Source organism: Lygodium microphyllum, chromosome 26, assembly GCF_053477565.2.
Source record: "Lygodium microphyllum isolate KBCC chromosome 26, Lygodium_microphyllum_v1.1.10, whole genome shotgun sequence".
NCBI lineage: Eukaryota > Viridiplantae > Streptophyta > Polypodiopsida > Schizaeales > Lygodiaceae > Lygodium > Lygodium microphyllum.
The window spans coordinates 91,339,826-91,367,289 of NC_141160.1; the positions used below are offsets into that span (position 1 = coordinate 91,339,826).

A 27,464-nucleotide genomic window follows, 5' to 3' on the forward strand; every position below is an offset into this window, starting at 1 on the left:
TAACTGGAGAACAAAAATTAGTACAGGATTTGATTCAGTTAAAACCATGAGACTAGTTAAGGTCTCTATACTAAGCCATGACTAAATTTGATAGTCTTGAAGAATGTCTGAAGAAATAATGGTGGATTCATGGTTATTTTGGTGGTTCATGGTTAATTTGGGACCATTTTGAAGGATCATGGACTTAATTGAAGCCTAAACAGGGTTTAGAGAGGTTAAACCGTGGTTGCTTTTGAAGCAAGCTTCTCTTTCCTCTTTTCAAGCTTCTTATTGCTAAAAATTGCCATGGAGATCTCTTCTCATTTCTCTTTGCCATGATCATTTCTCTTCAAGGCACCTACTGGAGATGATTCCTAATACCCTAGGCAACCTATGGACTACCTATTTGATGGTTCTTCATCAAGATTATCATCACGTGATGTAGGAGAAGCTTCTGGATAATTTGGCCAGTTTTTAGCATGCTCTTGCCCTCTCTTTGATGATCAAATGCAGCCCTAACCTGAAGTACTAGTTATCTCTTACTTGATATTCACTTTCCTTTAGCCCTGAAGCTTCCTTCATAACCTTAGCTATGGTTGAAAATGGACAGCATGAAGATTTCAGCAATTTCTTAATGTTTTGAGTGAATCTTGGTCTCTTCTAGCTTCAAGAAGTGGAAAGCAAGCATCTACAACTGACATTGGGCAAACATTGGAGCTTCCAAGCAAGATTGAAGTATTTTCCTTACCTCAGATTGGGAAAAAATAGGGCAGTCATCAATCTTCATCAAATTTTGCTTCATTGAGGCTTCAATTCATGGGGCTTTTGTTGTTTACAACCCTGGGAAGGTTTAATTGAAGGCATTTCATAAAGTTTGGGCTTACATTGAAGAATTTCTTCAAGATTGAAGGCATTTCCAGCCTCTTGAACATGGCAATGTTTGAAAATTCATGGAATCCTTGATTCCAACAAAGCTCAAAGGATCTTCTCCAACAAGCTATTATAGACTTCTATCAAATCATTGGCTTCTCTTGATTGCATTGGAGCAATCTTATTGATCAGGAGCTGAAGATTACATGGGAGCAATCATATTGGACAAATATTTCTTACCAGCTGGTCTTATAATCTACAATCTTGGTCCATTGATGGTGGTTCATGCTGAATATTGATTGATTAGATTCATCTACTACTCTTCATCAATATTAAAGAGGTAATTCTATTGCTTTTAGCTTAATCTCTCTTTTCATCCAATTGTTGAACCAATCCTATTGTTCATAAAAGAGATTGAGTGTAATAGAACCTCTTAATTCCCATTGAAGAGCATGTATAATTCAGCCTAGGACTGATTATGATTGCTTGATGAATTTCTTTCCTACCCATTCAAATGTTGATGTTGAATTGATTGCATAAATGCTACTCACTGCCTAGTTAACTTGGATTTTTATTGGATGATTGAACATTGATGCTATAGGACTAAAATAATGATGAAAATGGTAAGTGGGAATATTGTAAAAGTAGTGTATCACTGCAAAAGGGTAATGCCCTATCCATAGCCCTTTCAATTGAGTCATTTTCCAATACCAACTTGCATTTCATTGGAGAATTTAAAGGCTTTTTAAGTCAATGCATATCATCCTTGTTTGATTAGCGAGACGGGAAGACAAAAGAGAGGTGACCCTTCCTTCCCGATTAAGACCTTGAAGGGGTGCACAACTCGGCTTGAGGTGAAACTTTGCACACCCCTCTTGTCTCGGAGCCCATGTAATTTTCAAAATTTAGGTGCAGGTACATTTCCCATTATCAGAGTTTGGCAATAGTGCAGTAGTGATTAGCCCTATGTAGGGTACTACAGGTGGTTAAAGGTTCCATTGGAACAAGATTGGAAGAGGTGCAAGGCATCTTCTATTTTCAGGATACCTATAGGTGTTAGACAAAGTTTTTTACAGGTCATACAATAGGTACATATCAATCTACAGGTTATCCTTGAGCCCTACAGGTGCCCCATAACCCCCTTTTGGTTGCTACAATGGTTTCTTCCACTGAGGATATGGCTACAGGGTCAAACAAGATACTTACAGGTGGTGGACAGGGTGCAAGAAACTCTTGTTTAGACCTGAAGATTTAATTACAGAAAATTCTCTCTTGATCTAAATTGAGAACTTGATAGCTCCATTTGAAGAGGGGATTCTAAGATTTGATTTGAATAAAAAATTTTGGTGATCTGATATTGGGAGCTCAAGTTATTGCTGATTTTCTGACACTAGGTATATTGAGACAGCATCCAGACAACATACAAAGGGACATTGTTTGACATTCTTCCACCCAAAGTATCCAACCTAAGTCCATATCTTTTGAAATCTGGTATATCCCCATATAATAAGCTTCCCATAGAGTTATTAAGCATTGTTATTGGTGCTATATTTTGAGAGAAACAATGGATTAATTGACAAACTATCTACTACTACATAACTGTCTCCTAATGGCCAAGAATAAGAAGAAAGACCCTATTATTGAAGGATTGAATGATGGTGTCAGGGACTTTCAAGAGGATCATAATTACACAAATGAAGCCCATAATGTTGAATAAATAGATAAAGATTTAAGCATTGGGATTACTTACAACACATATCAAGGAGGACGACATGACATACATGAAGTGTATGCAAATATGCTCTATCTGTCTCGTCACCTCTTGCCTCCTATAGATTGAGTCAGGGATTTGACAAGATCGTGTGTCTAGGGCAGATGCTGGGGGATCAAGTGTCAAGAGAATCGGGCATGGTTGAACAATGTGGTACCCGCTAACTGCCCAATCTAGCCTCCTTGAGAGCCTCCCCACTCTCCCACATAAAACTTGTCCAACCACTCTAGCAGGATTCCACCTAGCTACATGTATCCCCAAGAGAAGTCCGGCAACCTCTCCCTCTCGTGGAAGGCAGGGTCTCTCTAGGCATCGCGTGCTCCTACTGCCAGTAGAAAGACGTCGCATGCCTCTTGTTCCTCCCCAGCCATGCCCTGGTAGTTTCTGCCTCTGCCCTGCTGGGTCCTCCAAAGCCTCTAGGTTGTTGAAGTCTCCTGCAACGATCCAGGAGTTCACCTCTGGGAGTCCATCTGTGATCTCCACATAGAATCTGCTGCGGGTCCTAACCTCCGTAGGGGCATAGACGTTGAGGACTCCAGGGCACGAGCCCCCAATATCCAGTCTGATCCATAGAACCCTCCCTGCCACTATCGTCTCGTGGTCTTTTACACAGGCGGTGAGACTGGGGCCGATAGAAGTGCATACGCCTCCACTCTTGCTATGGGCACCTATAGCATGCTCCCAGTAAGTGCACGAGCTGCCCGGGAGTACCTTCCCTATCCGCTAGGCCGGGGTAGGCGTGAGCTTGTGCTCCTATAGAAGTAGGATGTCGATCTGTCCGGCAAGGGCAGGTTGCAGCTTTTGCTGCTGAACAAACAATTTTCTAGAACCACGTGCCCCACTATAGTGAAGACTGTTCACATTCTAGGATGCAAGGTGTAAGCTCATGGGAAAACTTGTGATTGACCGAACAGGCATCTGTTCGGTATGGAGGCTCTTGATGAGGAGGAGAAACTATGGGGCATGCAAGTGCGCTTTGCCACATGTCTGGACGATGAACTCCAATCCCCCATGGTGGCCCTCGGCCGGACAATAGGGGTGATAGATGCTCCAGGTGCTACTATCAATGCATCTATTAGCTATGTTGAGAGTCGTGACTCTGTATACTGGTAGAAACGGGCCGCCTATGCTAGGGGCCAGTCGATCACATTCCGCGGAGCTCTCCACTGTGGAGAGACTTGAAAGATAATACTCAAGTGTGGGACCTCAGTACCAACCCACCAGCTAATGTCCATCATACAACCAGGCCACTGTTGTTCAAATAGTGGTAGTTTTTCTTCTCCCATCCACTGGGAGATGTGGTCCTCCATCTGACTCTTCAACTCCTCTATCTATGTCGTTGTCCAATCCCCCGAGTGAGAGGATTGAAAGAAAAAAGCGTAGTTTGGTCCATCTGGTGGTGCTAGTAGATGGACCTTGCCTCCCCTTGACTTACGAACTAGGAAGATCCCCACCTCTAGAAGTAGTGGGAACTCTCTTGCTCCGCAACTCTCAGGTAGGACCATGGGTCACTGCGGAAGAACTCCTGTGGCAACAATTGTGCTTGTCTCGGGAAGGTGTGATGGGCGGTAGGGACAGATGAGCTGGTGGCTGTGTGGAAGGGGGAGAACTGCTGGTGTGAGGAGGATGTAGGCGTGTGTGGCTCATCATCTCCTATGGGAGAAGGAAGGGTGAATCTGGGGGGATCATCTGAACCGGGCGGATCGAGGGGGAGGGGTGCTCGGCAGGGGAGGTGCTGGGGGGGAGGAAGATCGAGGGATGGTGGGATGGTCAGAGGTATGTGGTTGGTGTGGGAAGGGGGGGGGGGGGGGGCGGCTGGTGGCCCTGGAAGGGGGGGGAGTCGTGGGCGCGGGTCAGTGGGGGGGTAGGCTGTGGGGACTGTGGGATCTCAGGTGAGGTAGTCTGTGACACGGGTGGTGGATGTGGGGGGCTGTGGAGTGCTTTGTCAAGGGGGCATCGCTTGCCCTCTTGCTCCCTGCTGTCGAGGTTGCGTCTGAGGAGCTGGCTGTGGCCCTCCCCGCCATCTCCCTATTTGTTGTCTCTGGACTCGTGTGAAGCCGTCAGCGTCCATGTGCGGGCCTGTTGGCGGAGCTGCCTTGGCTCTAAAGCGCATACAGTCTGTTGCCTAATGCCCAAAGTCATGGAAACACAGGCATTGCCTTGGTTGCCTAGTCACAGTGACCTGTTGCCTAAAGAAGTGACCTCTTGCCTCAATCTCTAGGAACTTGGGTGCACTCTTTGTGTCTTACACGGCCACTCGTACCTTGGGGACTCATGCAACTGTCACTGCGTCCACGAAGGAGGTAGGAAGAACTGTGTTGAAGAGCCGTTCAAAGTCCTCGACTAACTGGTGGTACTCTACCGCGAGTCCGGGGAAAAGTAAAGTGACTGGGTGTCTGAGAATTCTGTTGTGGAGCTCAAATGACTCCACTTGAAGCCGCTGTACCAAGGAACCATGTGAATGACCCCCTTCGTGGAGGCATTGGGCGAGCTCTCCGCTAACTCATGAGCTGCGTCTGCAGAGGTGAGACGAACCATGAAGATCCCTCGGCCCATGAGGATTGTCTGCATGATTTGTGCTGTGCCAATGCGCAGGGTGGAGCGAAGCCAATCTCGAAGCTGGGCCCTGGATGGAGAGTGTCCTATTATCTGACAAAAAATCGCTGTTTCTTTAAGCTCCAGCTCTGTGGCACGGACGGCCAAGAGCTGTTCCTTAGAGAGGACAACGCGCAAGGTGTTTGACTGGGGGACACTCGTAGAATGCATTGGTGTCTGACCAGAGGTTTCCATTGCGCATCCGTATTGAGAACCTACCAATCATATTGCTGTGCTGCCGGAGGGGAGAGTGTTGCTGCAAATGGAGGAGGGAGCAGTTGAGGGGGGGGGCGATGGCGAGGAAGGGGGGGGATTCTGTTTTCTGATGCTGATAGAGGCATTGAGCACCACAGATGACAGCGTGGGGGGCCTGCAGGTAGGTGGCCGTAGGGTAAAGGAGACGGGAGACAATGCGGGTGAGGTACCAGGGTGAGGGGGGGACTAGGCGTGGGGTAGGTACCAGGGCGTGGGAGTGACCAGGGCAGGGGGAGGTGCTAGAGAAGGAGGGAGGTACCAGGCGGAGGGGGGAGGTTTACCAAGCGGGGGGAAGCAACAGGGCGAAGGAGGTGACTAGGCATGGGGGGGGGGGGGGAGTGCAGGGGTAGCTGCGTTATGTGCGAAGAACTAGTGAGAGGGAGAGGCACAATGCGTCGTGTGGAGCAGGTGGGAGGAACGGGGGATTAACGGGGCGCGATGGCAGGTTGGTGGTGCGACAGCCAGGCGGGAGGAATGGGGGGGTCAATGGTGGGCGCTATGGCAGGTCGGCGGTGTGATGGGTGGAAGCTCTTAGGGTTCAACTTTTTTTCTTGACTCTGATGCGAAGAATAACAAACACGTACAATCATTAATACCACGGGTCCTAGACATAGAGGGTTGCATATATGTATTGCCGAACTTGCCACTTTGTGCTCGAGCATAATGCCAACATTGCTATACATGGGGTTATGCATATTACCAGCCATACTTGGATACATTGGACCTTGCACACCATGCATTGGTTGCTGCATATGATAAGGAGTTATGTCATACATCCTCGTATGCGGTCCCTGACCTACCATAGCATGGAAAGTAGTGCCACCACCAAAGTAAATTGGCTGCTCCATAATTACATGTGTGGCTTGCTATCTAAAAAGCATTGGATTGGCTCTTTAAAGTTGGCCTTGCATATGCATCATTTACTTATGCTCACTACCCACATTTGGAACATCATGCTGCTGTATTGACTCTTGTTTTGATGCATCTTGTTGTCTCGAAACTCTTGAAGACAATTTTCTCTTTTTGCCTTTATTGTGCTTGTTTAAGGGGTTCAAAAAGTGCATGAATTGAGGATCATTTGCCATTTGCATAAACATTAACAACAGCTGTTCTCAACTGATCTTTAAATTGGTCATCAAATTCCTCTTCCTCTTGTTGGTCATTAGCTTCTAAAGGTTCAGAACGACCCACATTTTGGTCTAAACAAATATTATCAGCTTGTTATCCATACTGTGTGACTTGTCCAAGATTAGGCATTGCATTTTCCCCAATACTTTTTGAATTTTCAGATTGAGAGGCATCATCCATGCTTGATCCTATCTCACAATTTGAAGACATTATTGTTGTAATGCTCAGCTAAATATCTTAGAGATGGAATCTTGAAACCAGCCTACCTTCTCGGATAGGGTGCTAATAACTTGATTCAACAATAATTACAGCAAGTAAATAATTCATACAAACTGAAATGCGCACTTTGCGACTTAAATCTTTGAAAATGGACACCTTGTCGGCCCCAAAATTGGTGCCCCTTGCGGTATTGCTTTATCTTATATCACAAATGGAAGGAGTACAAGTGAGTTCCTTTGATGTCCTCCACTAACCGAAGTGTCTCTTGCTATCAAAACTGACCAGCAAGCCTCCAAATTAATTTGCCCTTGGTTTGCTTGGGGATTGGCCTTCACCTTGCTCTTTTGAAAGACAAATTCAGTCCTAGATCCGATATTGGTTGGTTGGCCTCTTGAATCTCCCTGAAATGTTGCTGGAATGCAAGTCCTAGGCCCTCAAATTTAAGTACGCATCTCAAGGTGGTTGTCAAACCCTAATTTATGCTGTAAATTAGGGTTTACAATAAAGGTTGATTGAAATCTCTTTCTTTGATAGCTCAATTGTCTGGATTTTGCTGAGATAACTTTAGAGATGTTTGGGGGATGATAGATAATGCTATAGAGAGAAATTTTAGAGTTTCATCGTAAAAGACGCTAAAATGCTACTGCTGGTGTGCTCAAACAGCCATGGAAGCTGTCACCTCCAGCTTAGGATTGCCAGAAAGGCCTCTGTTCCATCCTGTATGCTGTCATCTACATTAGAAGGACATTGGGCTGTTGTCACTTGCTCTTGGAGGGCTCCAAACCACTGTCACATGGTGTAGGACTGATCTTTGGTGGCTGCAAATGACATCAGTAGCCTCTCCTTGTACTCTAATAGCCTTCTTCTCTCTCTCAATGCTGGAATAGACTCCCACTAGGCCCCAAAAACATTTTTCCATTGCCACTCAAAACTCTTGTCTTTTCTTCTTTGCCATTGCCTCATAGTAGGAGATTCTTCGTCTCACTTGTAAACCCTTGATTGCAGAAAGGAAGCTTATTCCTTGCAAGTTGAGGTTTTGGCCACATTAGGTTGCTTTATTGGCTTGAGAAGCACATGGAGGGGGATAAGTCGAGTTGGATGGCAAGATTGGGTTTGAAGACTATATAGGATGCTGCCAATCCTGTTAGTCTCAAGTCTATTCGTTCTACCGTATTCATCATTTTTTGGGTGCCTCCAGGTTATAGGATGATTTGGTTGAGCTTGGAGGACCAGCTTTGGCGGGATTTCCCTTTACCTGTTTTTCAGCTTTTATTCTTGTAGTCTGATTGGGCTTTTATGAAATTGGAGGATTCATGAAATGGTTAACTAGTCAAATGTACCATAAAATGGTTGAGGATAAGAGATGGGCCATTGAGAAGGCAAACAAAGTTTGGTCTATTCGTGATAGTAGAGCTAATGGCATGATCAACGGCTTTAACTATGCAATTCCAAGTTTCCCTATTAGGGGAAAGTTTTCATATGAAGGCTTCTTATAGGAGATGTGCTGCATGGTCAGAAGATCTTGTGTGGGTGATGTATCTTATGAACTACATGTGATGATACCCTTGCTTATCTTTTTATCTCTTGCCCAGTTGTGAGATAGATTTGGGACATCATCGTTGTTTATTTCATTTTATGAGATGGACCGATCTTTGGCACATGTGGTGATGGACTTGCAATGCTTTCATTTTTGACTTGGGCTCGGGCATTTGCAGTCATGAAGGTCGTGTGCAAGGATTGCTATTATTTGTAGATTACTTCCATTGTTTTGGATGTTTTGATAATTGGAGAGGCAGTTGCTTCATGCCTGGACATTGTTTGCACCACCCTTGTTGTGCACACTTCACGATCCTTTTCTTGTCCTTGTAGCATTACATTTTGTTGCCTTTTGGCTTCATTAGTTTGTTACATATCTACGATTGTGCTTGGCTGGGTAGAAGGCCCATTGTAAATGCTTTTGCTCCATTAATTCAAACTTGAGAGAGAGAGAGAGAGAGAGAGAGAGAGAGAGAGAGTACGAGCCGGTTGAGTCTGGAAAAGGCCTCTACTAATCAGGTGTATCATCTTCTCAGTAAAGATCACCAATGGTTGGGTGTGAAAGTTAATGCTGTTTGGGGCCTGCGGAAATCACTGTCATGGTGGCAGGCAACGCTGATGGAGGGATGGCAGAACAAGACACCTTTCAAATGCAAGGTCTTTCTGTGGCGGGTAATGATTGGTGGTCTTCCTCTTGCCTCGGCCCTTTCCAAGCGTCGAATCTCGAATGGCACTTGCTTCTTCTGCACCACTTCGGCGGAATCGGCCCGACATCGTTTTCTTTCTTGCCCGCTCGCCAAGAATATCTGGTCACTCTTGTCACGAATTTGGCACGCGGTGGTGGGGTCTTCACTGACTCCCTTCGATTGGGTTTTTGTGTGCCCGAAGTATCCCACACCACCACCGTTACATATGAAGATCTTATTCCATTTTTTCAGATACTGGGGATGCTGGCACATTTGGACCACCCGAAATGCTTTTCTCTTTGATTCGGCTTCTAATGTACTGCGACATATTGCAAGGCTTAAAGGGCTCTTGCATTGGCAGCTAGATCTCATCAGGCACTCTGACTTGCTCCCTCGGGAGGATTTGTATTCTTGGCATTTGGCAATTGCCTCTGGGTCCTTGCCATGATTGGTGTAACTTTTTAGTACCCTAGTCCGGGGATTTCCCACACGTTGGCCTATGGCCCTCGTGCCTCTTGTACTCGTGTAATCATGTAATCTTGTACTTTCTTCGTAATTAGTACAATTACCTTTTACGAAAAAAAAAAGAGAGAGAGAGAGAGTACACGTTGGCCTAGGGCCCTTGTGTATCTTGTAATCAGAAAAAAGAGAGAGAGAGAGAAAGAGAAAACCTCTTCACATGATGGCTTTGTGTCATCATGTATCTTGTAATCCAGTAATCTTGTATTTTTTTCGTAATTAATACAATTACCTTTTACGAAAAAAAAGAGAGAGAGCACGCAAGATCTCTAGTGGTCGTTGTGTATTTTGAACTATATGTCATGAGACATTGCTTCATTTCTTTGTCTCTTGCCTTGTTGCTCGACAAATTTGGAGTTTCGTTTCCCATGTGTGGTCCTCGGTGACTCAGTAGGCAGATATTAGCTCGTTCGTGGATTATGGGAAGGATGACATCTATGTCTACTTTGCAATCAGATTATTCTTGCCTCTTCCATTTCCTTGAATGGACAACTCTTTGGCATATTTGGCGTACTCAGAATGCCTTTATTTTTGATTTGGCCTCCGCCATCCATGGTCATGTGGCCTATGTTCATGGTTTAGTGTTATGGCAGATCTTCTCTATGGTTTTAGCTGATCTGATTCTTCCTGACATTGTTGCTTCCTGGTTGGATATTGTTCGCTCCACACTAGCTGTCCTTTCTGTGTGATATTTGTGTGTTGGGTCTAGGTAGTGTTTCATTTATGTCTATTTTTCTTACCTGACCTGATGGTCTGATGTAAATATTGCTACTTAATTCAATTATCTTCATGAAAAGAGAGAGAGAGAGAGAGATGGGGGCGAGGGGGAGGGATGGAGGTTTTTCTGCCTTCTACTGCCCTATTTGTTAGCCATCATCTTGCCCTTTCGGTTCACTAGTCGGAGGCTGCCCGTTCGTCAGCCTGCATGTTCGTCAGTTGCAGCCTGCTCATGCCTACTTGACACCCTGCATCCTACAGCGTGCAGGCTCAAGCCTTTTGCAGTCTTGTGTCACACAGGGATTGCGATCCCTGTGGTTGTGCAGAGCCACAGACACTGAAAAACGTGGAACAGGAGGAGAGTAATAGGCTGCAGGTCGTCTTCAGCATATTTGAACTGCGTGTGCCTTGAATGCCATCTCAGGCCAGTGTGACCTCTCTTGCCCACCAGTGCGTAGTTGGAACCAATAGAGCTTGTGCTGCCTGCTTGGTTGGCCTCCTCATGCACTGCATTGACTCGCCTCCCGTGGCTGGAGATCTGGCCATGGATGTTGACGATGCTGCAATGGATGAAGGTGTTGTAGTGGAGGAAGAGATAGTGCTCTGTATGGATCAAATGGCTTTGTCTCCCCATGAGATTCAGTTTTTTGTCACAAACACAACAAGCATGAAGAATTTCTTGCAGCTTCGAAGGGTCCTCGCTTGAGTGATTCTCTGCTACACTTGTATGCCCTGGCGGCTTCTATCTCATAGGATTCACAAGAGTCCAATTGGGACTAGCGGCTAGATTTTGCCAACTCTCTTTTGGATGAGTATGTTGAACATAACCATCGAGCCATGCCCTTTGATGCAGAGGAAGAGATCTTGGATACGTAGGTGAATATTTAGGAGGTTCTTCGCTCTTTTTTGGCCTTTTATGAACAAGGCGTCATCCTCGTCTTTAGTGGTGGAATTTCCGTCCTACCTAGGATTCGACATTGGTTGATATCTCTTCTTAAAAGTGATGGTGTAGAGGATATTTTTGCTGGTTAGCGCTTTTATGAGGTTGCACTTCATTCTCCCTCGGCCTAGGATTTTCTTCTCCATCAGCAGCCCCTCTTTTGTGAGAAATGGTTGGTGCATATTGTTTCGTGGTGTCCACTGGCTGACTTTCAAAGCTTGCTCAAGCAGGTGTGTCCAGTATAGCCGGAAGTGGAGCACTGCTCTGCTGTTTATTGGGCTCTCCTTAAGGATGCTATGGCTGCAGTAGGTCATGTGTTGGTGCCCCCTAGTCTAAAGGCATCTGTAGGAATCCACTGTGTATGCTATGGAACACAACCAGAAAGAGACCCAACTAATTGGATCTCAACTGCAATGGCATGCTGCCCCTTTTGTTTCGACTCTAATGGGGTAGTTTTATTGGACACCGCTTCTCATGTGGTTGATTGGGTCACTTCTGGGAAGAATGTCTTGATCGAAAGAGTACCTAGGTGGATCAGCCCATGGATCAAAGTCACGATGTGCCACTACCTCTAGCTGATCAACAAATTACTCAACCCACCCAGCCTAAGTAGCCAGGTCCTCCTTCGGATTTGGAGATACAAGGATGGATGGAAGTGACAGAAAGCCAAGGAGACTTTTGTGCCTGCAGTACTTGCCAATCCTTCTTCCTCACTGGACTTCGTGCATACTTATTCGCATTGTCGAGTCAAATCCTCAGATGCTCTGATTGCTCGAGTCCCTACTACTCCTAAGGTTCCCTTTCCCCCTAAAGTAATGCAGCCACAATGCACCCACAACCCTCTGGCCCAACCAGCCTTTGATGTAGATGGTTTCATCATTACTCTATGGGACTACAAGTATCCTAGATCTACTTCCCACTCTGCAGATGGACCCTCCTCATGAACTGTACTGCAGAGGCTCAACCCTTTTGGTGGTGTTTGGAGATTTCTTTGAAGACAGTGTGCTGGAGACTTTGTCTGCGAAGGCCCACGCCCATGCGGCCGAATCTCACATGCATTCTTGAGCATGTGTTTGTTTAGTCTCGGGGTGCCTCTTGCACAGTCAACCTTTTGCATTTGTTGAAACCCTTGTACTTGGTTTATATATGATGGCCTAGAGCCACACTATGCTTTGAAATCTGTTTTTCTTGTACTTTTTTTCCGTAATTAATGTAAATCACCCATTATGAGAGAGAGAGAGAGAGAGAGAGAGAGCTTGACCTTGCAGCAATGTCTACATATGGTGTCATGTAGTCAGGATTTCAGCATTGGAGGGAGCTGCACTAGAAAGGGATTTGTTGATTGACAAGCAGAGACGGAAAATAAGTTTATTGAAATCTCAACTAGGAAGTGTAAACAAGGTGCATACATCTTTCACATTTGCAAGTCAATGAAATCCTTAACATGCATTTTTGCAACTTAACTGGAAAGAGAAAGATATTAAAAAGAGGAGATCTCTATTGACACATGCTTAAAGCTACTCAGAAAATTTAGTGTCTTTTGAACAATTCTGCAGGATTATATCTGCGGTTTTTTTCCAAATGATGTGTAAGTTTTAAAGGGGCAAGTTTTCTTTTATTTTCTACTGTGATGCAGAGATTTGGAAAAGAAATAAGTATCCTTAGAAATCAAAGTGAGCATATGCAGAAAAAATTTGCTTCTGTCACAGGAGTTAATGAAAAGAAGGTACTGCCTGCACATTCATTACACCACAATAAACATTTTCATGAGGGATGAATTAGGGGTTAAGGTTGTCCTTAGAGATCTTAAAGGAGTTTCTGTCTCAAAGGCAGATAATATATCTATGGCTTATGTGGCACAAGAGGACCTTGTAGTTGAGTTAGTAGCACTTTGTACAAGGTCAAGAGGAAAGGAGAAGACTGATTGGATGAGATGGGAACCAACTATAGATATCTCTTTTGACTTTGATATAAAAAGCAGATTTTGGAGCTTAAGGAGGAGCTCCAACACTCTGAATCAAGGGCAAAAATGGTGGAATATCAGCTGTGTCTGATCAACAAATGCATAGAAGAACCACTTGAGATGTTTAACTTGACAGAACTTCCTGAGAGAGCTCCAGATTCTATTCAGCAGTCCAATGTTGCAAAAAGCCCAAAAAGAAGCTTCAAAAAGCAGGGGAGCATGGAACCAGAAGGAATTTCACAAGGCTTTGATGACTTCACAATGCCAAAGAGTGATCTGACAAGTTTGAAGGAAGTGACAAGTGACTTAATCAAAAAAAGGCCAGGAAGATCAACTATGGCAGCAAAGATATTGCAGTTGCGAACAGAAAATACTGCTCTGGTTAGTGTGTACAGTCAAGTTTTTATAGACAGATGCTAATCAAAATGCATCTCTAAGGGTTGATGTCCCATGCTTTAATGATTGTTACTCACAGTTGAGGTAAGTGTTATGTTCAACGCCTGGCATATATTACTTGAATGTAAAATCTTTTAATTCAACATTATATTGAAATACAAATACTTGCAATAATCTGCTTTATTTGTCCATTATGTTTGAAGCTAGTATCATGGATGCAGAATCTTTTTTGCATCCCCTCTTTAGTTGCATGGCCTCTTTGTGCATAATTTCATACAATTCTTTTGAGAAGTAAAATTCATACATTGTTTTGAGAGCTCCCTGTTATACATAAACTTTGCCTTCTTATGTCATGCTGAAGCATGACTTTTGTATTTATAGGACCTTTTAATTCTTGAAAGTTTGAACACTCCGATCTGCTTATCAAACACTAAGCACCTCTTGCTTGATTTGTGGCTGTGTACCTGCTCTGACATTAAGTGGATAAATAAACCAAACAGCATTCAAGAAGATCTGTAATTGTTGTATGGTGAGACTCTTGCAGACTAAGAAGTTGGGACAACGGGATGAGAGATTGAAAACTTTGTTTCGTGAAGCTGAACACTTAAGAGGACAATATAAAGAAGCCATCTCCTCACGAAACTCTGCACTTGTATGAATGGTTCTGAGTTTTTGTGTAGGTATGTAACTTGTCACAAAATCATATTCAGGACCCAAACCTGAAATAGGTGCATCTTTGGCTTCAGTCTCAGGTACGGGAAGCTGAGAAGCTTTTTGAGAAACTTGAAGCCATGGAACCTCTTATTGTAAAAGCAGGCATTCTTAATGAGCAAGGTGTTGATCCTAATTTTGAGGAATACTTGAATGCTTCCATGAATAAAGGGCATAAGCCACTGGAAGGTGAAGCAAGACAAAGGTCTAAAAGTGATTCAGCCAGCAGATCTTCTCCAGAAACTCATGGTGCAAACTTGACCCTGACATTGCCAGATGAGACAAAAGCTGATGTAAAATTTTCACGCAAGCAAGCTTTCAAAAGGTGGTCTAGCATACTGAATGAGATACGGTCTGCATTATCGGTGTTTGTGTCAAAGGTGAAGGACAACACTCTTAACTGATACCAGAGAATGGTCTGGCAACATAGCTTAATGCTTAAGTAGCGACTTTAACTATTTATAGTTTTGTTTAGTGATTAGCTGATTTTATGTCCACCATTTCCCAGGTCCATGCAACAAGCCAGTTAGAATCTAGCCTGAGGATTGAAAGAGATGCATTGGTTACTCTAGCTTCTAAGCTTCAACAAGAAGTCTTAACTGAACTGGACCCTCGAACTCTAACTCTTGAAGGAGTTGCAGAAATGCAAAGCCTAAGAGGAGAAGACCAAGCAGATAATGAAAGGAAAATTGAAAAAAGAAACTATTCTAATTTTAAGATTGACAAAGATCTTATCCACAGAATCATTTTAGCTGTGAAAGAGCAAAAGAGGAAATTGCTTGTAACTTCAGGCAGAGTTGAGGTGAGATATTTCAATCCATTGGAGACAGACACAGTTTCAGAAACTTTTCCTATTTGCTTTGAGTTGACTCAGTTAAGCTGTGAATTAGCAAGTATAAATTGCACCCACAAACATCTAAAAATCAAAACCAAACTTATTCACATGATTATATTCATCAAACATGTTTTGTGTATGACTATTTCAGGATTTGAAAAAGGAAAAGATATCTTCTGAAGCTTCTTTGTTCAAAAAGCAAAAGAAATTATCAGAGCTAGAGAAAAAACTTGAGAACATTGGATGTGAGCAGAAGATTCTTTTGGCTCATTTCAAGCACGTGCAGAAATTGTTGGAAAATCTAAATACCTCTGATGACCAAGACGGTGACATGACAACATCGAATCTTGATCATGCGGATGATCTTTCCCTCAATAGTCATGAGATGGATGACAATGGAGCTTTCAAGTTCAGAGAGATGGGCAGAAAGATAAAGTTTTTGTTAGAAGAAAGAAATGAAATGATGGCTTTGAATATGCAGCTGGAAAAAGAGAAACAAGCTTTGCAAGAAAAGTTTGGCAACTTCCGGAATGCTATGAAAATTCTTGATGTTAATATTGAAAATGATGCAGACAGCATTGCCAGCTTCTGTACAGAACTTAAACAAATCAAATCTAGGGGGGAGGAAGTGGAAATTTTTCTGAAAGAGGCTTCTGTCTATCATGAAGTGATAACAAAGAATATACGGGTGCTGGATAAAATTCTTGCTGAAGGAGCAGATAATGAAGCCAGTAGCCTGTATGAAATGGACTTTTTGAAAAAGAAGCCTGGACATGAAACCCTTCTGCAAAAAGAGTTTATTGATGCAGCAGTTAGTATTCCTGATATTATATACAGAGTAAATGCAATGAAGAATGAACAAAAAGACTTCAATTCACACCTGAACAAAGTTGAACATGAAAGAGATTCAGCTAAAAGTAGACTCGCAGAACAAGAAAAGCTTATGAAATTCTCTGCTTCTTCACAAGCAGAGTTGGCTGATACTAAGAATGCTTTGCTAAATATTTATAATTTCCTCATGTCCGATGAGCAGAAAAAGGAATCAGGTGACATTAGCAACATTGACCTAGGGTCTACTATTCTTAATAAAATTGAACAGATGAAGAAACAGGTGGATTTGATGGTTGCTGACAACATTCTTCACACTCAAAAAATTGAAGAGTTCAAACATGAAATCTCATCTGGTGAAGTAGTTCTAATAGAAGATATAAGGTCTGCAAATATTCTAAAAGAGGATATTCTCAAAGGGCTGCAAGCTGCTGTAGATGCATCAAAGCTTCAATCTTTGCTGAAAAGTGACCCTGAAATCTCAACAGGAAGAAGTTACAATGAAGCCTCACTTGTCGGAAAACTGTCAGTGCTCAGAAACTGTTTAGAAGAAACTCAAAAACTAAGAAAAGAGGAGAAAGCACTTATTTCTGAAGAGACATGCAGGCTGAAACAGGAGATTGGAAGTGTCAAAGTGCAACTTGAAGAACATGCTAGGCATTCGAAAAGTTCTAGCAGTGACTGGAATGAGAAATTGAGGTTACTGACTGAGGCACTTGACACTATCAAGCATGAGAAGGAATCTCTAGCCACTGAGCTCTCTGTATCACTGTCACAGCTCAAAGATCTACGATATGTACTGCAAAGAACTGAAGAGGAAAGCGCTGCAAGAGTCTCAAAACATGAGCAAGAGATAACAGAATTAAACCAACAGAGAAATGCTTTACTTGCAGATCTTGAGAAAGCAAGGTTGCAAAGTGAGGAACAAAAAAATGCCTTACTTGCAGATCTTGACAAAGTAAGGTTGCAAAATCAGGAGCAAAAACTGTTATTTGAAAACTCGAGGAAAGAATTGCTAAACAAGGTGGAAAACCTAGAAAAAGAAATGTCCAAAATACATGTTGACCATGCTGGTACCCTTGATTCAGCAGAAGAGCTACGGAAAGTGATTGATGAAAGTAAGAGGATGCATGAGCAAGCCATCAAAGAATGGAAAGAAAGAACAGAATTCCTGCAAAATGAAGTTGCAAGGATCAAACACCACAACGATGCTTTAAAGTTGGACCTGAAATCTTTTGAGAGTAGACTGAAAGATAAGGAGCTGATGCTTGAAAACCTTCAAAAGATAGGAGATGAAAAAGCTGCATATTTACAGCAGGAGCTGGCATTAGCAGTTCATGAAAGGTCTGGTTCAGGCAATGAAGTTATGCAGTTGAGGAATTTAATGAAAGAACAGGAGCTTGCAGCAAAGGACTTCAAATCTGAATGTACTGAAAAGATTGAAAAATTTGAACAAAGCTTAGCTCAAACAAAGCAAGAGAGAGAAAGGCTGATAAAGGAGTTAGAACAGGTGAAGAAAGTTGCTGAGGAATCTGAGGCAAAGAGCAATGAAAAGCTAAAGACATTAAAACAGGAGGTGCTGAGGCTTGGAGGTGACAGCTTTTGCTCTATTTCCTTTCATGTGTGCTTTTGAACTTCTTTCTTTGTGAAAAGAAATCGAATGAAGTAGCTAACATATTCTTTGTGCATTTCCAGGATTTGATATTGGGGATGAGACAGAAAAAAGAAGACGGCACACTGCTTGTGAAAAGGCTAGTACTTCCTTGTAGTTGCTGTTTTGAGGATGGATCATAAATATTAAACGTAGACCAGTCTGAGATCTGGTGTAGATGTGGTTCAAAACTGCCAAGTATCGTGTTTTTCAAGCTTTCTTGAGTGGGCCTTTCTATTAACAGTCTTTTTCTGCACATGCACCTGGAAGCCTGTAAATTCCTCCAATAGATTTAAGAATGTGTCCAATATGCTCCAAGGTTTTACCTGTAAAAGTCTGTTCCTGTCACTTGGCCTGTGACCACAGAATTTCACTGTTGATGTTTCAGGCTACATGCATGCCCAAGTGTGCCTTTTTAGAAGCATGGTCATCTAGATGCAATCGGATGATGAAAAGTATGAGTACTTTAGTACAATGACCAAGATCCTATAAGCACCAAGAGAAGGATACCCCCCCCTCTCATCATTGGATGGTGGAAGCAGAAGTAAGCACCCCCCTCTCAGCCAAACATGTCAAACACTGAATTGGGGGAGGAGAAGCAACCAAAGAAGAAGAGTGAAGTACATTCCCAACTGAAAACATGTGAAAGGAATGGCCTTCACGGTAGCCTGAAGGAAGGCTATAACTCAGCTTGGGGAGAAGAAACCTCCATGCTTTTCCAGAGTGTGAAGCCTAGCCGAAAAGGGGCAACCGATATGGGAGTAACAAACAATCCAAGTCTTAGCTCAGAGCAAATCAGTAGGTCTTATAGGGATTAGTTACATACCGAAACACAAACAATGAGCATAGGTACCACATGAAACTGTAGAACACGGACCTCTACTTCAATGAAGATGTTTGTAGATGCTTTTATGGTTGTGTTTCTATTTTGTTTAGTGGAAGAAGGTTTCCTACTCCCAAAAGGGAGATAAGCTAAAGAGATTAGGGAATTGTGAAGACACACTTAAGCTAACCCTATGAGAATCCAAGGATCTACTGTTGGGAAGAAGTGGGAAGAGTCAGAGTGTCTCAATCAGTGTTAGAGACATTGAACCGAGTGAGGAGCAAGACTCCACAATCCACTAGATTGAAGGGTCTCTTTGAGAAGTAGGTCTACCACCTTTGGCTAAGCCCTAGATGTAAATGACAGTTCAGAAAAAGGGACGTGAAGATCACATCGCATGAGAATTAAAGTCCTACATATAGATGGCAACTTAGAAAGAGAAGTGAAGGTTACATCCAGTTTATCCTGAAGGGAGACTAAGAGCCGTTGAGGAACAAAGTCCATAATAGAGTTGACAGACGAATTGCATAATACCTCGACTGTGGTGGGAATGGGCTGAGGGAGTGGTCCTAAAGCCATGTGACCAGCATGTCAACACTGATCAGTGTGAGCACCTTGCTGGTGTGGATAAGCTGCAGATGTTGGAGGATGAGCCCCTCTTGGCTGTGAAGGAGGGGTAAAAGTGTCTTCTTCGAATGAACTCAAGTTTCCAAGTGGGAAAGAGGGCTGGTTTTTGGGCGGGCTGCCCTTGAACTTTGAAGAACACTCATCATCAAAAGGACAAAACTGTTGGCAATGTTAACAATACCTATATTTCTTGGGGATATTTTGCTAACCTGGTTTGAATCCTGGAGGGGAGTTACTTCGCTCTTGACTACCTGATCTTGGTGTTGTCTAGAGTTCTTCCCACCCCTTTGCTTCCCCTTTGGTGTGGTGGAAGTCAAGGCCCCTCTCTAAATATAGCAAATGGAATTTCTTGTGAACGTGATCAAATAACCTTGCAAAACACAAAAGCGGGTATTTAAATTCAGACGGTGGGTAATTGGGGCTGTTACATAACTAGTTGCATAATAGTGAGATATTTAGGTGGCAGCTTGTTATTCATGAACAAAGTGACTTGATTGTCCATGTCATCCTTGAAGCATCCTAAAACCAATGGACGAATCGAGAGGACAAACAAGACTATGGAAGATATATTGCATGCATATATCTCTTGTAGACAATCTAATTGGGATATCTTCCTTGGATTGAGTTCGTTTATAATAATGGTAAGGATTTGGCTATTGGGTATAGGCTGTTTATACTGATGTGCGGTTATGAACTGAAATCATCAGTTTCTGTCAAGTTCAAGGAGGTAAAAAGTGTAGTATGTGGTTGAATTTTTGCACAATATGCAAGAGATATTAACAATTGCTAGGGAAACCACTAAATCGGCCCAAGATCATGCCAGTTTTTATGCTAACCAACATTGTACTTGAGAGTTGCAAAGGACATGTGGGTTTATCTTTAAGTCCCAAAGCACTCCAATTCAATAACTATGGATAAGTGCTATAAGATGAGTAGCGTATTGTACAAGCTTGATTTACCTCCGGAGATCCTAGTTCACCTTGTGTTCCATGTGAGTTGATTGAACGAATGATTGGGGTAAGGTGAGTTTATAGTTCAATTGAGGAAGTCTTGTAGCTTGAGGATATTGCTCGTTATGTTCCATTCGATCCCAAATTGTTTCTTGATCGTAGGACTAAACAATCCTATTGGACTCTTTATATGGAGTATTTGGTCAAGTGAAGAAATCGCCCGAAGATGGGGGCTACTTGGGAGTTGGTATATTCATTGTAGAATTACTTTTTTCACTTCATTCACAAGAATATTGTTAAGGACGGCGATCGTTAGTAAGGGAAAAAGTGTTACATTGATGGTTATCCGAATGGGCGCTAGTAGCATTGGTCATAGTGGTCATGAAGTGACTTTGTGCGAGTTCACTAAGGGCTGTTGGAAGGTTAGGGCAGTTGAGTCCTATTTATAGGACTCTAAAGACCTATGAGCACATCATTGTGATATTGCCACTCTTGGACTCTTGGCCCGTAGCCCAACACGTCCGTACATTGGATGGTGTGGGTTGGTGACATGAGATGCCAACTTTGGGGACATAGCTGTGACCTAATGTGTTGCTAGCTCCCACGCTCCAAGGTGAGTCCGTTTGGCTTTACGTTTGGGAAGTTAGTTTCATGTCCATTATCCCCATGTTCGTGGATATAGCTTATGCCATGTATCATGTGTAGGTTGGATTGTAGGTGGATGTTTTCTCTCTCCTCACTACTTGTACAATTTGCTTATCTCCTTGCTTGTTTTGGCTTTCTTCTCTATCTTCCCTCTCACAAGTCCACATTTTATTGGCTAGAGTGATGGCATCAACATTCATACTCAACATCGAGTTGACAGGTACAAATCCTAATATAGAGCGATCTGTCAAGCCTATTTGAAAAACGCAGTCCCATTGGGAATATCTCAAAGGACATGTTGCCATTCCTCTACAGTTGCTTCAAAGGGAAGATCCACAAGTTCATTTTGGTGATCAACAGGCTGTAGCTGCCTTCATCTCCGTTATTTTAGAGAAGTTTGCCACATGGAGTAAGTACCAAAACTATTGGGTCCCTATGGACTTATCTGGTTGACAGATTTGTTGGTATGAACAGCCAGTGCTGCTATTAGCTAGAGGAGCAAACGATGAATTTCAAATTAGAGGGCGCAAATCTCAAGGAGGGGTTGCAAATATGGAGTGAGCTCATGGGTCAACTAGGCAGGGCCAGTAAGTCTTTTGATGATAGTGACTATATTTGTGTTCAAAGGATGTTACACAACTTCACAGCTTACCATATTATACTTCACAAGGAGATTGTAGTTTCCACCCCCTCCAAATTGAAGAGGGCCCTTGTTCCTAGGGGTTGTGGATGGGGATGCAGCAAGAAGCATGGTAGTGTCAGGCACAACCAGCAATCGAGTGATTCGACTATTCTCATGAGAATGAGAAGGATATTGATTCCTTGTGTAAGAAGGGAACCCTCCACTGTAGTTATTTGTGGTTAGAGAGGTCATCATTATAGCATACAGGTGATGAAGTCAGACTTGCTAATTCCCAATCTCAAAGGGGATCCTATCATGGACATTAGCAATCCTACACAGCTCCATTAGATACTCCTCCAAAGCATGCATTCGTTCATGTTATTGTATATATCTACTTCTAGACTGTCCAATCAATTGCCCACCAAGCCATCTTATCTGACTTGGTCTCTACAATGATCATCTTGCTCAAAGGCCCCTTGGCTAGCGGTCGACCCGTGATAGCATTGCGGATGTGTTTTGGGATGAGTGCTTTTCAAAGGACTACCTAAATACCCTAATTTCCCATCTTCACAAGACAAGGTACCTTTTCCTTTGCAAGACAAGCCTCCCTCCTTGTCTATGCAAGACTGTCCTACCCTTCCCTCTCATCATGATGTTTCCCAAGTTGTTGTTGAGTGTGCTTCGCTTTTAGTTGGGCGGAATTTGTCTCCTTAGGATGATTCTTGGGTCACTGTGGTTGGATGTAATGCCAGACAGGATTCTCATTCTCGACTCCTGCCCACCCACCACCACACCTATCACTCAAACCTTTTAACACAGAGGTAGGGGGTTTTATATGAAGCCTCAATCTTCATGTGCCCCTGCAGTGATGATAAAAAGGCTTCTGATTCTGCTTTGCGCTTTGATGTGCGCGGGAGGCTTGTGCCTCCTCGGGATGTTTTCCGTTCACAGCAATAGTAGTTTCCTTCTTGTGCTTCGATTGCTAGTTTGCAGAGGGCGGATCTTGTAGATGTAATCCGAAGGGAGATGGAGAGATTCTAGGCAGCCAAAGCTATTGATGTCAAAGGGAAAGGAAAATCAGTGGTCTAGTAGTTTTTCTCATTTGTGATTTATCATGGGAATTGTTTTGTGGAATGTGAAAGGTTTTTCTTCAAGTAGTAAGCAGTATCAGTTGTGGAAAGTTGTGTTAGCTGGAAATTTGGATGTTTTTTGTGCTATGGAGCATAAACAACATGCTTTGGTTGGATCTTCTTGTGTATATAAGAATTATGCAGTCTTTTTTAGTGGTCGTGCTCCACATAAATCTGGAGTTATGTTGGCTGTCAAATCTTCCCTGCAACCATCTTTGGTTTCTTAGGACCCTTGCGGCAGATTTGCGATTCTGAAAATTCTATATGAGGGAGAGGTTTTGTGGTTGGTGGGCGTGTATGCTCCTTCTACTGCACGGGAACATCGTCAGTGTTGGGATGACTTGCACTGCCTTGTCAAGGCTTTGTCATGGGTGATTTTAATGCATGTGTATCTAGGGATCAGGTGACTTCTCCGCACTCGGTTATGGATGGTCCTGAGCGATAGGCTTGGGATGGTTTAGCAACTGTGTCTTTGAAACAGGACATGTGGTCCTGGATGTATCCATCACAGCCTAGATATACTTATCGTTCTTTTCAGTATCCAAACACCTGGGCCAAACTAGATAGGATCTACATTTGTCAAAGTGATTCTTTTCTTCCTGCAGTCATTGACGTGTGGGTGGCATGACAACATGTCTTGTCAAATCACTATCCTTTGGTCTTGGAATTCACCCGCATACTTGTTCATGCTTTTAAGGCTCTCCTTGCTTGTTTGCCTCTTTGTTTTAACCAATCTTTTCTCCAGCTAAATCAGTTTTTGGAATGTATTCAGCAACTGATTGCTTCTTTTAGCTCGAGGGTCCTATTTGGAGGGATGGAAGCATGGGCTGTTTTTAGGGATAATGCGCGAGTGTTACCTCGACAGTATGGTATTTAGCATGCTTCCTCTTTATGAGATGAATTGCAATATGCACAATCTTTATTGGCCCACTCGTTGTCTTTGTGTAGGTCAGAGGATTCCAATGATGACTTGCTTACATGCATTGAATGGTTGAAAGGAAGGGTTCAATCTCTTTAGGAAGAGGAATATGCAAAATATAAATTGCTGGCCAGAGCCGAAGCTTCACATGATAATAATTGTCAATCTCATCAATTCTTTGCTCATCTACACCCAGAATATGCTCAGGAAAATATTGTGCATTTGATGGATGAGCAAGGTGTTATGGTGATTGATCTTGCTTCCATAATTCAGATGTGTGTTGACTTTTATAAATCATTGTTGGGTCCGCAAGAGATTCTTTCTGATGCTATTCACTTTGCTTGCCGATATATTTGCAAGTTGGTTAGTAATCAGGTTAAACCAGAATGGGTGGATTTAATGGAGGTTGACATTTTAGAGGATGAAGTGGAAGAAGTGCTGTCCCACTTGCCTCGAAGGAAAAGTTCTAGATGGGATGGGCTTCCTAATGAGCTGTTTTCAGTCTATGTTGAGCAGCTTAAGGACCCATTAACTTGCTTGTGTCAGCAAGTGTGGAATTATGGTATGATGCCTTCAGACTGGAAGATTGTTGTCATTCGGTTGCTGTCCAAGGTTTCCTCTCCAACCTCTTTGAAACAATGGAGACCCATTTCTGTTATGGGTTCTTTATATAAAATCTTCTCTAAAATCATTGCCAATAGATTGCAAAAAGTATTTCCGCACCTAGTTTATCCACATTAATACGGTTTCATTAAAGGTTAGAATATAATGCACAACATTTTGAATGTTCAATTGGGAATTGATTATGACAAAGCTTCAGGCTAGTAGGTTGTTATGCTTCATCTTGATATTGAGAAGGCATTTGATTGTGTTAGCTAGTCTTTTTTGCGGCAACTAATGTCTACCATGGGATTCGGTCCTCAGATGATTTCTCTTGTTGATACCATTAGTTAGGGTGCTATGGCTCGTATTGCAATTAATGGAGGGATCACAGAGGAAATTGTCTTATCTCGGTCACTTCGGCAAGGCTGCCCTCTGAGCCCTTTGCTGTTTGCTTTATTCACTCGCCCGTTGCTCTCATTGTTGGATAAGTTGATTGATCTAGGCGAGATAGTTGGCTTGTCCCTTCCCAATGGTACCCAACTTGCGGGTCAATCTTCGGCAGATGATTCTTATATGTTCCTTAAGGCTGATTGTACTAACGTTAATCGGGCAATGGTGGCTTGTAATCTTTTTGCTATAACATCGAGACTTCATTTTACACTACTCTTCTGTATAGAGAATGATTTGCAGGCTTTGGGCTAGCATGGAATTATGATCTCAAAAGGAAATATAACGAGTCACTTGGGTTATCCTATTGGTGTGGATGTATCTCCCCATGCCTTGCTGGATTGGATGTCTTTCCAGATTCATGATAGGTTCATGTACTGGAAATCTCAAGGCTGGCCTCTTCATGTCAAACTTAAAGTTGCTTATTGCATTATGATCAATATGATATCGTTTTTTTTGCCATTGCTTCCTTGGACTAAGAAGTCCCTTTTGGAATTGGTTCAGCCTATTCAATTCATGTTGTGGAAAATGAAAGGCAATCGTTTAGGACAAATGTGGATTTCATGGCAACGTGTGACTACTCCTAAAAGGATGGGGGTGCAGCTTTATTGGATGTTTATTTGTATATGGTTGCTTTGAGGCTAGCCCTTTTGCAGGCACTATGTGTACAAAGTCATTCTTGGTCAGATATTGCTAAAATTTTCATAGAAAAGACTGGCATCTCTCATGGTAGCACGGTTATTCATGCTTCTTGGTGGCATGTGTTTAATTCCATGAGGCCTATTAAGGTCTCCCAGTCTTTTCTCCTTTCTCATTTGATTGCATCCTGGCAGGAGATGTTACGTTTTGTAGTTTGGTACCCTCTTGATATTCGTAAGGAGGAGAATTGGTTGCAAGGAGAAGTACTGGCTACCTCCAGGTTGTTGGATTGGCTTGATAAATATTTGCAGCGAGACAAGTTTAATGGGATGGCTCATTTGGGGTTGCAGATAATCCTTGATGGTGTCATTCTTGGGCAGCCTTGTCTTTATTCTTTCTAGCATATTCGTCAGCACTTTCGGGGGACTCGTGGATATCGTGACATTTGGTCGTCCATACATGTCATGCTTCAAAGGTTCTCTCCTGTGTCTGCGTTACAACCATTGTCTCCATGGCGTGATTGGATGTTTGTGCTTCTTGATGATTTCGAGAAGAGGTTAGCTAATCAGATATATCATTAGATGGTGGAGGCCAAGAGATGGGTCACTGGAAAGGTTAATAAATTATGGCATATTCGGGATAGCAAAAAGAAGTTGCGGGAAAGATTCATCTAGCTTTGGAAGTCTAAGGTTCCATATTAGGGTAAAGTGTTCATGTGGAGGTTGCTTATTGGGGGTCTCCTAACTGGGGATGTGCTGCGTGCCCGAAAGATCTTTGTTGGTCATTGTGTATTCTGCACTACATGTGATGAGAAAATGCTTCATCTCTTTGTCTCTTGCCCTGTTGCTCAACAGATTTGGAGTTTTGTTTCCTGTGTTTGGTCCTTGGTGACTCAACACCGGATATCAGCTCGTTCGTGGATTATGGGAAAGATGTCCTCTATGTCTTCTTTGCATTCAGATTATTCCTGCCTTTTCCATTTCCTCAGATTGACAGCGGGAAACTCGGAATGCCTTTATTTTTGATTCAGTATCGGGCATCCATGGTCATGTGGCCCGTGTTCGTGGTTTAGTGCTAGGCGGATCTCTTCTATGATGTCAGCTGACCTAGTTCTTCCTGACATTGCTGCTCCCTGGCTGGATATTGTTCGCTCTACTCCAACTATCCTTTCTGTGGTAAAGTCTTGGTAGACTTTCGTCTGTTTTCTTTGCTGACCTGATGGTTTGATGTAAATATTTACTACTTGATTCAATTATCTTCACAAAAAAAAAAAGAGAGAACGCTGAAGGCTGTAGAGTGTGAATGCTGAATACTGAAGGTAGATATGTGCAACAGGCTGTCAAAGTATCACCAGCTGGAGCTCTCTCTCAACTTGCAGAAAACAAAAGTGACTGGCCCTAGGTAGGATAGCCATAAATAGGCTGCCAGAAATGTGTAAAACCGATCAGGTCAGCAAGTACAAAACTGGCCTCTCTTTTGTCTTACCACCTCGCTTGGTATTGACCCTTTTCCTCAGCCGAAGTATACATGGCATATATTTTTATTAAGCAATCAGCAGGAGATGCATTGGAAAGGAAACATTGGGTCATTTCATGAGATACGAGGAATGAACAAAGGCTCGGATAGGGGTTACCTTGGCAGTCCAGTGACTCACTGGCTGCTACTTACCCACTTACAAAGGATATTACTCACTTTGAGGCTTATCTAAGGCACACAAGACAAAGATGGGGGTTAATGTCAACGGAGGAGGCTGTGTTTGGTGAGGAGACACGAGCTGCACGGTCGCGATGCGACAGGACGGCGGGTTAATGGACCCCCTCTGCAAGTTTGCTCAACCATATAGCTTCCTTAGAAGCTTCAGTAGCTGATATGTATTCAGCTTCAGTAGTACTCAGTGGTACGATGTTCTGCAACGTGGAACACCAAGAAACGGCCCCACCAGCAACTGTAAAGACATACCCGCTAGTGGACCTACGAGTGTCCAAGTCACCTGCCATGTTTGCATCACAATAACCTTGCAAACTAAGTGCACCCTGCCCATAGCAAATACACTTTCTTTGTGTACCCTTTAGGTATAGATCTTGTAGTCATCGACTGCTCACAAGATAATAAAATAATAAAAGAAATGCGGTGAAAAGAGGCCTGCCGTGTGGCGCAGCTTGTCTGCCTAGTCCAATGTGCCCGACCTACCTAGAAATGTGCCCAAATTGCTGGCGATTGCATCAATTGCTGCTTGACCTGCGATAGAACATGGTGGGATGGCATAAACTGCCGTAATCTGCCTTGTACATGCTGGTGTTCGTCTTGGAGGTGATCAAATCTCTAGCACTCCCTCTCAGATCCTAGAGGATGTGGCGTAAGGGTAAGGGATTTGGATTGCTAGCGAAGAATGGCTTGAGGAAGTGCCTTGGTAAACAAATCTGCCACATTATCCTTTGTCTTGCAGTTCTCCACATCAAT

General features: G+C 43.1%; 1 protein-coding gene across 1 annotated transcript in view; it reads left to right on the forward strand.

Moving 5' to 3' along the window:
- The window catches only part of LOC148013533 (uncharacterized), a 184,267-nt gene that overhangs the window by 58,476 nt on the left and 98,327 nt on the right, over positions 1–27,464 (forward strand). The window contains exons 4-11 of the mRNA XM_087668651.1: positions 12,514–12,616; positions 12,852–12,941; positions 13,197–13,559; positions 14,119–14,226; positions 14,321–14,665; positions 14,794–15,087; positions 15,272–17,540; positions 17,644–17,699. Coding sequence (XP_087524777.1) covers positions 12,514–12,616; positions 12,852–12,941; positions 13,197–13,559; positions 14,119–14,226; positions 14,321–14,665; positions 14,794–15,087; positions 15,272–17,540; positions 17,644–17,699 — 3,628 coding nt within the window. The remainder of the gene's footprint in view (positions 1–12,513; positions 12,617–12,851; positions 12,942–13,196; positions 13,560–14,118; positions 14,227–14,320; positions 14,666–14,793; positions 15,088–15,271; positions 17,541–17,643; positions 17,700–27,464) is intronic.